This window comes from Ptiloglossa arizonensis, chromosome 8 (assembly GCF_051014685.1).
Source record: "Ptiloglossa arizonensis isolate GNS036 chromosome 8, iyPtiAriz1_principal, whole genome shotgun sequence".
In the NCBI taxonomy this organism is placed as follows: Eukaryota; Metazoa; Arthropoda; class Insecta; order Hymenoptera; family Colletidae; genus Ptiloglossa; species Ptiloglossa arizonensis.
The window spans coordinates 17,404,713-17,418,237 of NC_135055.1; the positions used below are offsets into that span (position 1 = coordinate 17,404,713).

Sequence of the window (13,525 nt, forward strand, 5' to 3'; positions counted from 1 at the left end):
TTTCGAGAACCGACTGGAATTCATCGTCAGAAGACCTTCGTTTCGTTCACGCGCACCTTTCGCGCGTCTCTCGGTTCGTTCCCCCTTGGAATTTTCCCGCCATTCGGGATATACGTGGCACGCACAGGGTGAGTCGATGGGAACGCTTATCGAAAGTCCATCGTTCGTCGATTCGATCGAGAATAGTTTCGTGCGAGTATTATCGTATTTCGGGAGACTGGAACGATTGGGTTTTTAAGAGTTCTTGGTTTCCATTTTGGGAGATATTACATGACCTTGAGTTTTTTAAATTCGAGCGTATATTTCTTTCAGGGCTGTTCGGACGATCGATGGTTGCAAGGCAAGCTTCAGTTCACTTTCAAAAATAGTGTCGTTAGAAATATTTATAGTCACTTTGGTATCTTTGAAAATGCGAGACGCGAAAGATATATTGTTTGAACGATTAATAAGACAACCTTGAGTTGACTTTCAAAGATAGTGTCATTTGGTAAGGCAAGCTTCAGTTTACATTCAAAAATAGTGTCGTTAGAAATACTCGAAGTTACTTTGATATCTTTGAAAATGCAGACACGAAAGATATATTGTTTCAACGATTAATAAGGCGACCTTGAGTAGACTCTCAAAGATAGTGACGTTTGAAAAACACAAGGTCACCTTGTTATCTCCAAAAATATAACACAGAGAATTAATAAGGTATTTGTACGACGAGCCCCCTTGATTATCAAACGTTACTCGATCGAAGTTATAAACATCGAGTTACTTTGAATAACAGTTCTCATTGACTCACTCAGTATTGATTCACCGTCTGTTCAGCTACGTCACTTTTCGGAAAGAAAGAAGACCTGTGCGCGACGAAAATACACGGATGACTCGAATTTCGATAAAATATCGAATGGAGCACTCCTCGTCGAGGATTCGATGGATCTTTTTTCTTCAGAAAAAAGAGTCACGCGTTTTAATGGGATTTCGTCGTATTTCAAAACGTTACGAAACGTTTCGACTTGTTGGCCACAAAGGTTGCCGGGTCTGTATCTAAACCGAGCGATTCAATATTGAACTTTTGTACCAAAAATTGTTCGATCTCTCGTTGCTTTTGGGTAACATGCAATGGCTACAGTATTTCAAATTGCTGCGCGGTTTTGATCGAGGAAACTTTCGTGAGACGCTTTGGACGAAATTCTGTACAAGTACTGCAAATGTACAGATATACAATTTCATTCGCCACGATTTTGAAAAACTTCAAAACGCGTCGATGTATATTTCGTTCGAAAAGAGAAAATCCAGACATTTCAGTCGTTTAACTACGTACCTTCCCTTACTCCAACAGTCAAACTAATACGTTTACGATTGAAAAGAATCTCCAATATTTCACACTGCCCCTATTTAATATAATTCTATTACGTTCTAAGAACTATTAAATAAAATCCAATCAACCTTCAACTTTATTTTTATTCTTCTCAAAAATAAAATACATCCTCCCCCAAAGCTTTGTAACGAACTAAAGCTACTTGTCCCATACATCGACTCGGTTAAAATAATTCTATCGCTTTTCTGTACACAATTCCTGTTACTCTCACATTTTCCCAATAACGAAACATCCTCTCTCGAGATTACCACCGATCGGATCGTTACACGTTACAACCGTAACGCGAAGAAAAAAAAAGAAAAAAGAAAAAGAAGCACAAACAAGGCCCCGTGAACGCGCAAGGTTGCGTTATCGCAAAACCCCATCCAACCGAGGCTATCTATCCCAGACTATCGTCTGAAGTGGCGTCGAATACCTCCGTTTCCATCGAGGCGGATCGATACGCAAATCGAAGGCGGAGAAACATCGTTTACGCGTACCGGGGAAGTTTGGAATACCGCGGTACATTTTCCACGGCCATTGTCTGACATCGGCAGTCGTCGTTTCGAAACACCGATCAAAGCATCGAAAGGGAAACGAGTGGAATTCGAAGAGGGTGTGTCGAGACGAGACCGAGATACTACGATCTCACCCTTTCTTCTCCTCCGAAGGTGGAATACGATCTCGTGGCGGTGCCACCGGGACGAGGGGTGCCGTATTCGTCGATGAAATTCGATTGAGTCGCTAATCCTGACCCACCCCGAACTGTAATTAAACTTTAACCGTCGCGTGGGGGGAAACGGTGCGAATGGTGGGGCTACGAGTGTCATACGGTTCGTTTCGAACGAGATAGCCGAGAAGGAGGGAGTATTATCGCGCCAATCCCGCAGGAATTCCTCCCGAAGTTAGTTCTGTATGATATTTTCCACCGAGTTCCCCCCGGGCGAGAAAATTCACGAGACTCGAACGCGAAAAAGTTCCGATAACTCGTTTCGACCATTGGTCGTTTCGCGCGACGTTTCTCGATCATACCACAGGTCGGGATGGTACTTTCCAACGACTCTGAACGTTGTAACACGGTGTTGTTCGAACTTCGATATTGGAGCAATAATTGTTTTTTCGAATCGTCGAAATCGACAGTGTTACACACACGGGATGGATTCGTATTTGAACGGGTATTGTTTAAGTCACCATTAACACAACAGGTATTACAGGTATTGTTTAAGTCACCATTGTTCAGACTTATCAGAGAATTTTTAAAGTTAAGCAAGTTTTGATTGGTTGTATTCTTCGATGTTATTGATTTGTTGAAAATGTTCTTTTTCTCAAAGTCACCTTGAGTCTTAAAGTCAAAAGTATACAGTTGAGAAAAAGCGAAAGCGAGCTTAATTTTGAATGGAAAGAAACATTGTTTGGATATTTTTAGTAACTATTTACACAGTAGACTGAATTCGGCCGATCAACTTTGTTGGAAATATTTCTTTGGTAGATTTAAAAAATGATGCAACTTAAAGGATATACTATCTATACGTATAACATCAATATAAAACGAATTTTATACTTTTTACCGAAGTAAGAAAATATTGGAAAGTATTTCAGTATTTTCGACACACGGCGTGACTATCGAGCAACAAATTAACCGTTTGATGATCCTACACTCTCTTTACCCATTCAGAGAAACTCCACCCGTACAATCTCGCATATCACCAAATCGTAAAGTAACAAATTACACAATTCGACATCTACTAAACATTTCCTTCCTACTGTAAGATTTCCCCGAATTAGATTCGTACGTATTCCTATTCGAATTCAAATATTTCCCTCCTTAATTAACCGTCGTGTTCCTTTACAGTGAAATTCCTGGAAATCCCTCGACGAGATAATACGTTGGAAAATGTTATCGCGAGAGAACGAATGTCAAAATTTCCCATTCTAGCTGGAATATCGGCGATCGTTTCTTTCGGTGTTCTGACCACGCGGTCTAGAAATTCCGTTGGCTCTGTACACGTGAACCAGGGCTCGAGAATGTGACGCAGCCTGGAAAAATCACTTCCGCCGCGATCAGGAGCGCCATTCACGGGAGTTTCGACACCACTGGATCGCTTTGGGGTCGACCACATTCCCTTTCCAATCTTGTTTAACGAACACTCTATTCTCTCGCGAACCTAACCGCCAGGACCGATATTTGCCGAAGGTGTAACGACAAGTAGCCTCTCCACCCTTATTCTCGTGGAACTGGATCGAATCAAATTTTACGAGTTACTTGACGCCGCGATATCGCAGCGATACGAAAAAACGGTACGCTGAAATTTTTATGCAAATGGAATTTGTTCGCTGCGCACGGCTGCACGGATCGAAGAACCGAGTCGTTTTCGGTTGGCCCGCCCCGTATGAAAAATCCCTTGAAGAAGAATACAGTTTTACAGGCACGCTTCGAACTTCGAAAGGGTTTTAATAAACGCGGGACCTGTAAACTTACCGTGCTCTTACAGTCGCTCCCGTAGCTTCCAGGGGGTTTGTTTATTGAAAATTTTTTACGTCGGATACTTGGACAACTATCGATCGAGAATCTAAAAATTCACATTTCCTTTCTTTTTCTACACAACCGATTCAAAACTGTAGAATTACTTCTGCGATTCACTTTCGAAATAGTTTGAAATTTAATTATCCATTTTAAACGCACGGATGTTTTTTCAAGTTGAAAATAAAATTGAGAAAAATTATTTCGCGTGTTTCCCGGGGAATAAATTCAAATTTAATGCCCAACCCTTTAATCGCGCGGGTCTTTTTGTTTTAAAGTTGAAAATAAAATCGAGGAAAGTTATTTTAGGTATTGGCTAGGAAATAAATTCAAATTTAATATTCGACCCTTGGATTCAGAGTTACTTTAAACGTATTTCTATTTAATACTTTGTCTCGTTCGTCGTGTGCAATGGAAATTAGGGCAAACAGATGTTCCGCGGGATTTTTTTTTATAATTCCACGCTTCGAAGTACGTTCACCTTCCCGATGCATTTTTCGAATGCACCTTTGTACTCTTCGATTTCGTTGCCTCTTTCGATAGACTTTTCAGGCTCTTTCACGGCCGATCGATCCCAACGAGATTGGCACCGAACGACGCCCGAGGCGTTCGTCAGAACGACGACGAATTTGAAGTGACGTCGTTGGGGAATCGGTATTACGATTGTCCGATAGCAGTTCGTAGCATGCAATCAAGTACGTAACGCGCGTGTACAACTTATGTATACTTATACTCAGATGTGGTGTACTGCGAATGTAAGCATGTGTAACTGAACTCTGCGCCAATCGTGATTAAACACACACACAGCGGTCGACTCGACTAGTAGCGATATACTGGACCGTGCCAAAATGCGGAATGCGTACAGGAGGGGTCGTTTGAATCGACCCTTTCGAGTATCTTCGAAACTATACTTTATATCAATATTCGAAATAAAAGTTGCACGGTTTCGGAGAGAAGATAATTTAGTGGAATGAGAATCTTTTCGGATAAAGGTGTAGGGGTCCAAGGCCCAAATTTTAACATTGCAAAGTTCTAGTAATGATACAAATATAATGCTTATTAACGATTGAGAGTATATTCTTCGAGCTGAATACAAATATTTATTTATGTAGATTAAAAAACCTATGTATTCGATTAAAAAAAAACTTGAAATACCTTCTAGATGTTCTCCAAGAAAACTTGATGCACTATAAATGATTTTTTCTCAAAACCGTATAATTTTCATTCAAAACATTTTTTTCATATATTGAATATTTTCAAGGATACTCGAAGGGGTTGACTTAAATGACTTATCCTGTATACGGGGTGATACGTTGAAAAACAGGATATCTTAATATCTCTGCTATTTTAATCGTTCAGAAGAGCTGGTTTGCAAAGTTGTACGCTTTTGTGAGTGCAATAGATAACTTTGTTATCTTAAATAATTGAATGGAATAACGAATATCGAGAATAAAAATTAAGCTAAAATATTTACTTCGTATCTTCTCCAAATTATTCTAACATGGAAGTGACCACCGAAATTGTGAATAAATATTGATAACTAAATTTACAGAAGACAGAGATCAATCTTCGTTTGAATACGTCTTCGTTTGAAATTAAATAATTCATCCCTGACGAAGTTAGGGTACACATCTAACCTAGAACCAATCCGTCTACCATATTTACATCCAAGAGGATGAGATGCACGGATCACATGGCAGTGCAAATAGAATTATTCTAGAATATCTTGGAAACCATTAGTTCTAGGTCAGATCGTGTTCATTCTCTAAATTCATCGCTATTGTACCGAGCTGAGAAGTTGACCTCTGAAAGGAGTAGCGACCCGTATTGGGTCAGACAAAAATTATCCACATTCCCCTTATATTTTCCCTATCCTTTGACCACTACCTTAATCTTTCATATTTCAAGATGTTCTTGACATTTTCTATTCCATAGCATCGATAATAACAGTAACGTTATTTAAAAGTTTACAAATATAAAGATCCTGGGTTAAGTAGCATTGCTAATAACAGTAACGTTATTTAAAACTTTACAAATATTAAGGTTCTGGTAACTTCTTAACAACAGTAACGTTATTTAAAAATTTACAAGCACTAAAGCTCGTCCCTTGCAAGCACTTTAAAGAAACCTAAGTTGGCCACCATGGTCGTTCAGGTTAGTTAATCCAGAAGTCATCTTTCCAGCTCCCAACTATAGTCAACTCAACGATTCCAAATTCTTTTTATTTGTACATTTTGCAATATATCTCCTACCTGTTTCGTTATTAACACTCAATGTACACTTCGTCGTACAACTTTTGCTACCATTACTCCAAATAGCAACGATATTAAAACGCTATCCGTTTCTAAGTAGACACCTCGTATATTCGTTACTAAGCACGGACCAACAAAAAAGTTTTACCAATAACGCAGAACAGTGTTCAATCTAGTTACGATGTATCAAAGAGAGACAGAGAGAAAGAGAGATAGAGAGAGAGAAAGAGAGACAGAACGAACTGAGACACAAATTACGTAAGATAGACAGTCAAGTGACAATTTCCACGCAGGCACTCTCATTTGCAATACTCCCTTTCTCGTTATTCGGTCGTGGCTTGTATTTTCTCCCCCTTCCGTTCCCACGGTTCGAAGCTGATGAAGAAATTGTATACATTGTCATTGGGCTTCATGGAGGCTGTGCTTCCTCACGGTAATCGGATATCTTCCGGTTCGAATTGTCGGAAATTAAACTACACATTTGTGTACTAATATCGGGTAGATCGTTTCGACGTAAAGTGGGTTCAGTTACACCCATCGAGTTATTTGGAATATTAATTACACTTGGCGAAATTTAATTACCATGAAGTCGGCACAACTCCGCGACCAGCGATGGCTTCTCCTTGAGGATCTATTGTGATTTCGTTTCACGTATCGCGTGAATTTTTAAATTGCGTTCAAAATTCTCGTAGTGCGATCGAACTCTCTTCTTCTGTCGTATACGTTCACGTGATTGTGTAGGTACGTATGTAATTTGTTTTTTGAATAATCAATGTATCGGTGATGTGTACCTTTCATTCTCGCGTAATTGTTCGATTACGTACCTTCGTGTTTTCTCGTATTTTTTTCGTATCGATAAATATTTATTAAAAATTATTTCTAATTGAGGGAGGGACACACTTTCAAGATCAAATTTTGGAAAATTGTATCGCGTATCGTGAAAATTAATTGGAAAATGTTATTTTCGTAATTTTTTTAGAATATAAAATTGTGTGCAATTTCCAGGTGTTTATAATTAGGTGTGTCAACCCTTGCCTCGATGTTCTCGAGCTAGCGTGATACCGATTAAAGATTTCTAAATTAGTATTCATTTCGATCAGTCGTCAGATATCTACAGACGCAACTCCATATTTTTTTTATATATTTTAACTATGATAGTTGCGTTGAGAAACGCAAAGCTGCTGCTTTGTTTGCGGTTGCAAGTCAATATTTTCCTCTACACTAACATTCGACATCGTCTCGCGATTCGCGTTTAATATTACAGCGCGAATCTCGTACGGAGTTTGGGCAAACTTCATTTCAGATGGTAAACTAACGTCTAATGACTACTTAGGAGCTCTCAAATAGCAATATTATGCTGTAAACATTTGTGCGTCTCTAATAACATAGAGTCTAAATATTCGTTTAAGATGGTACGTCACAGTGAATATTTATATCTATTATTTAACGTTTTGAACCTGTTTAGAATATTCTAAGATTTAACACAAAAATTGTACGTAGCAAAGTATAGGTAGCAAAAGTTCGAAAGAGTTAAAAGCTCTCCAAAATATAAAACAAAATTACACTCAACGTGACTCCACTCTATAAAATTCCTCTTCGTTAACTATCGTGACTCTAAATCAAAACCAAAAGCTGTATCTTTAATTTTCAAAGTCCCTAGGATAACCAAATTTATCGGCAGATCTTTGCAATAGAATCTCTACACTGCATGATTCTACAAGTTACCAAACTCCAAACTCTCCAGGTTTACCGAGTCTATCAGAGACCTTTACAACAAAATCCCTACACTCCATGACTCTACATGTTACCAAACTCCAAACTCTCCAGGTCTACCAAGTCTATTACAAATCTTTACGTCAAAATCCCTACACTTTATGATTCTACTAGGTATCACTCTCTAAACTCTCCAGGTTTACCAAGTCCATCACAGACTTCTACAACAAAATCCCTACACCCCGTGACTCTACCCATTACCAATCTCCAACCTCTCCAAGTCTACCAAGTCCATCACAGACCTCTACAACAAAATCCCTACACCCCATGACTCTACCCATTACCAATCCCCAACCACTCCAAGTCTACCAAGTCCATCACAAATCTCTACAACAAAATCCCTACACCCCGTGACTCTACAAGGTAGAACAATTATCAAACTCTCCAGGTTTATCGAATCCATCAGAGACCTCTACAACAAAGTCCCTACACCCCATGACTCTACCATTTACCAATCTCCAACCTCTCCAAGTCTACCAAGTCCATCACAGACCTCTACAACAAACTCCCTACACCCCATGATTCTACCATTTACCAATCTCCAACCACTCCAAGTCTACCAAGTCCATCACAGACCACACCAACAAAATCCCTACACCCCGTGATGGTATCCCCAAAGTTTATTATCAATTTCCAATAGAATGAAATTTTCAAAATCCAAGAAGAAGCCATCGAAGTTGATCGCTAGCCCATCGTGAGGGACAGGACTTACACCATTTAACCGCGGTATCTCGATGCTCGGTATGTAGGTAGTCTCCTCGTGTCCGGTCGAGCAATATCGCGTTCTCCTCCTGGTGGTTCGCGGACTGCAACGTCCGCAGGGCACCGCGGCGTCGGAATTGCGCGCCTTCGCGGCTGGCCTCTGCCGCGAGCCGCACTGTACGGCGAACCGCAATTCCGAGGCCATCTCGGCGCACAGGGACTGCCGTGGCCCGCGTGGTCGATCGAGCAGCGGTTGCGATTTCCAACGTGCGTTGTTTTATTATTTGCGGGTTTTCGTTCCGTCGATGCGTGGACGTGAGGACCGGGCACAGGCAGGCACAACAATACCAACAAATGATACACAAGACGTTCGCCGCCGCGAGCTTCGTTTACCATGCGATTCGGCTGTCGGGCGAGCAAGGCCGTTTCGTTGCGCGAGTAACCACGTTTTCTACGTTTCACGGTGGTACCGCGGTTTCACGGTCGATCGGCGCGGTGTCATCGTGCGACCGAACCGAGACCTCGTGACTATGCAAATCGGAGGGATTTCCGTCGATTGGGAATTACCTTCCAGGGGGCGATGTATAAATATCTAGGATCGTGGAAGGACGACGGTTGGAAATTAAATAGAGCGGAGGGTACCGATTTATGGTACAGGGAGAATCGCAGGATACGCGACGATTGGGAGTTAGTTTCTACGGGGGGATTGATTACGCGTTGCGGTGACATGGAAATATTTACGACGGCAGAAGAGTCTATCGGAAATTAATTAGGGAGCGTGCACGGTGTAATCGATCGGGGAATTTTCGTCGATTGGAAAATTAGCTTCGCGATCGCTACCGTGAATTACAGACCGCTTAATCCCTTTTCACTTCTTTCTTTCCAAACGATACTGCATTTATCCGCAATTATCTAAAATTTACACGGTGTTATGTAAAACGTGACAATCCGCGCGTGAAACGAGACTCGTTCGACGATACACCCGACGAAATGAACGTTGCGCGCAAGTTCCGAAACATTAGGGTTTATTCGCGGTAAATGTTCCAACTTGGTCGGTAACCGGTGACGAGCGTGTTAGTTGACGCGCGACCCGTTATTAAATTTAGTTTCCAATGTTGACGCGCCTGAATTTCGATACTTGGATTCCGTACGTGACCAATTTCGTTGCCCAGCGATGCAGGTAGAACCGGTCAGCGTTTAAATAGTTACGGTGGAATTGTTCGTTCGCGACAAGGGAAAGGGAATCAGCCGCGGAGGATTAGGTAAATGAAACGAGATCTATTGATATCGTTTGAGGATTCCGGGAATAAGCCTTGTCCATTTAGAAACGCTTTTCCAAAATTACACCGGCTTATTCCCGGAAACTGCAACCGGTATCGACTGCAAACCGGTACGCGAAAGCTTCGAACATCTGATTGGAAACGAGATCCGAGGTGGACGAATGGAATAGCTCCATACGTAACCAGATCGCTGGAACGGGACAAAATTTCCGCGGGTGAGTATTTACGTTACGTTTTTCCCTTTTCGCGCGAATGCTCCATAATATATCGATCCTCGAAAATGATACTCGTTTCGCTCTCTTTCCAACGTGAGCAAATATACCTTCCCTCGAGAGTCAACCTACGAACCGAAAGTCCCGGCTCGGTGTTGACCGATTCGGTTAAAATAAAGTCGTTTCGAGTACTTTCGACGTTTCACATCGGCTATCTCCAATAGGCAAACAACAGGCACAATTAATACGAACGAAGTGGGTGGTACAACTAATTTTTTACCAATGGATCATTATCTCTTCGTACTTTCTACAATTTCCTACCGTGTATATAGTAATACACTATTTCCTGCAATTTCTCTTCAATTTACATCTACGTTGTTCTTTCGAATTAATTATCTACTCTTTCGCGTTGAGAATTTTCTATACGATTTTACTCGCGCCAAGAAATGTTCAAAATCGTAAATTTTAAAACACGAAATATTTGACCGCTTTCTAACATTTCTCTTCAATTTACGATCACGCTGTTTCTCGAATCAATGTCCCACGCTTTCACAGGGGGCGCTACAAACCTCTTTGAAGATTTTACTCGCCCCTGTAACTTTCAAAAATCGTAAAATTGAAAGCCCGAAATTTTTAACCGCTTTCTAAAATTTTTCTGCAATTTACAACCCTCACTGTTCTTTCGAATCAATGTTCCATGCTTCCAAAGAGGACGCTACAAACCCCTCGAACGACTTTACTCCCGCCAGTAACTTACAAAAATCGTAAATTTGGAAACACGAAATTTTTAACATTTCTCTTCAACTTACGACCGCATCGTTCTTCCGAATAAATGTCCCACGCTTCCAAAGAGAGTGTCGCAAACCCTTCGAACAACTTTACTCGCGTCAGTAATTTTCAAAAATCGTAAATTTGCAAACCCGAAATTTTTAACTACCTTCTAAAATTTCTCTTCAACTCACGACCACACCGTTCTTCCGAATAAATGTCCACGCTTCCAAAGAGAGTGCCAGAAACCCTTCGAACAACTTTACTCGCGTCAGTAATTTTCAAAAATCGTAAATTTGCAAACCCGAAATTTTTAACTACCTTCTAAAATTTCTCTTCAACTTACGACCACACCGTTTTTCCGAATAAATGTCCACGCTTCCAAAGAGAGTGTCATAAACCCTTCGAACGACTCTACTCGCGTCAGCAATTTCCAAAAATCGTAAATTTGCAAACTCGAAATTTTTAACCGTTTTCTAAAATTTCTCTTCAACTCACGACCGCATCATTACTCCGAATAAATGTCTCACGCTTTCAAAAAGAGTGCCAGAAACCCTTCGAACGACTCTACTCGCGTCAGCAATTTCCAAAAATCGTAAATTTGCAAACTCGAAATTTTTAACCGTTTTCTAAAATTTCTCTTCAACTCACGACCGCATCATTCCTTCGAATAAATGTCCCACGCTTTGAAAGAGAGTGCCAGAAACCCTTCGAACGACTCTACTCGCGTCAGCAATTTTCAAAAACCGTAAATTTTCAAATCCGAAATTTCCGATTCGTCATCGCAATAGTATCAACCGTGTCGAAAAGAAATCGTCCGGGTTCGAAAATTCCGATCACCGATTACGGAGAAACGGTACCCCCCGTAGGGTTGTTCAGCGTTGCAGCTGACACCTTCTCGCGTGGAGGTTGGTTCCAGGCGGGTTGTACCCGGGAAGAAACGGAAACATCGTGCTCGTAGAGAAACGGCCTTGCAAGCCACGGCGAGGAAGGTACACTCATGCAGCACGTACACGCGAAGCACGAAATTCGCAGAGAATTATCTCTGGGCGGCCTGTTCGCTTACCCTGTCCGATTGGACGTTCTTCTTGGAGTTCCAGCAGAACTCGAGGATCGCCACGAGGATCGCTAGCGCCAGACCGCAGAGCAGCACGACAAAGACACCACCTGGAACGAGAAAACCGGAAGCTCATTATTTTACCGCCGGCGGGTGTCTCCGTTTCTTTTCTGATGTCGCGAGCCTGCCTCGGAGTTAATGTAGCCGCCATCGAGGACCGTTCTTCCTACCTGTATCGTTCCACCGCACCCCCAACACTTCACCATTCACCGGCCCGTCTATTTGTCCATTTATCTATCCGTCTGTCTAGCTCTTCCCGTGCCCATACTCTCGTCTATTCGCGCCTACGTCTCTCCAGGCCTCTTTGTTAACCTCGAGTCGTCCCTCGGCCCCTCTGGAGGGGTTTGAAAGTTCGAAGAAAGAGGATCGACGCACCGGTCGAGGAAACTTCTATATCGTGGGGAAGGTTAGAAGATCGCGCAATAACCGAGCTGCGAGAGGGGGGTCTCCCAAGACCCTTACAGGTCTCGATGAAAGGGTACGCGGAACGATGGCCGTATAATTAAACGCGGGGTGGCACGGGGACCAGGCAAGTTTTTCGATTATCACCGACTCGCGATTGTTGCTCGCACGAGACTGCGAATTTTCAACCTCGAATCGACTGAGAATAATCAGAGAACCGTGAACCGGCGGCTCTGTGAATTTTTGATCCCGTTCTTCCGATCGATCCAAGATATTACCAGATGTAAATTTTAATGGATCTCGGGGGAGAAGTTCTCGATGGAGTTTAAGAATGATAGATTGCTCGATAAGTTTCGACGATTGATAAGACACAGAGATATCAGGTTCGTTGTTTGATTTTTGTAAAGATGGTAGTACTATATTGTTTGGTGAACATGTGCGAAGGTTCGTGTATATCCGTCGACTCGTTCGTATATTTACGGTTGGTCAAGTTTAAGGGTCATAGTATTCTTAGAATGGAACTTATCGAACAATCTAGTAGCAGTATCGATGGTGAACCAGAATTAGTTTATTGTGGAAAAATGCATATATAAAATTGACGATTTTCCTATTCGACTTTAACCTGTCACATTTTTTTTTTAAATTATTCACACACGTTTCGTGATGTTTCACCTTCGCTCGAATAAACGTACTTTTCTTCGCATTAGTCGTTATTCAAAAATTCGGTCATGAATGGAATTGAAAATGGAGCTAGTTCGTAGCAACTTCTTAAAACTATTCTGAAACTTCTACAATAAAAAATAAGTGCGTATAATTTTGATATTTCCTTCGACAGTTTTCTCATATATCTCACTCGATCGATGTCCATTGTACATGTATGCATATTCATGTGATCACATATTCGTACACTAGTTTCTTTAACTGTGAAAGCCTCAAAATAATCGTGAGATGTTCTCACGATACGGTACATTTCTTCTAAAAGTCTATAGTATCTTTTCAAGAGCATTTTCAATTCCATTATTCGTGAAACTTCGAACAAGTGATAGATCGAAAGCATCGGTAGTAATTTCATCCACTCAGTGTGTATTTGCATCGTACCGCATCGTTGTTTATTTTGGATCGCCACGAGCAGCCATTATTGAACTTAATCGCC

At 41.4% G+C, this 13,525-nt stretch overlaps 1 protein-coding gene across 4 annotated transcripts in view; it reads right to left on the reverse strand.

Moving 5' to 3' along the window:
• Positions 1-13,525, reverse strand: part of LOC143149884 (glutamate receptor ionotropic, kainate 2) — a 247,214-nt gene that overhangs the window by 1,485 nt on the left and 232,204 nt on the right. For 2 of the 4 annotated variants that reach the window (XM_076317674.1, XM_076317673.1), the window contains exons 16-17: positions 11,920-12,020; positions 8,606-8,813 (exon numbers count right to left, since the gene is read on the reverse strand). The exons of 1 other annotated variant lie outside the window; for it this stretch is intronic. In XM_076317674.1, the coding sequence (XP_076173789.1) occupies positions 8,606-8,813; positions 11,920-12,020 (309 nt within the window). The remainder of the gene's footprint in view (positions 1-8,605; positions 8,814-11,919; positions 12,021-13,525) is intronic. One more of the 4 variants, XM_076317676.1, reaches the window with a different exon arrangement.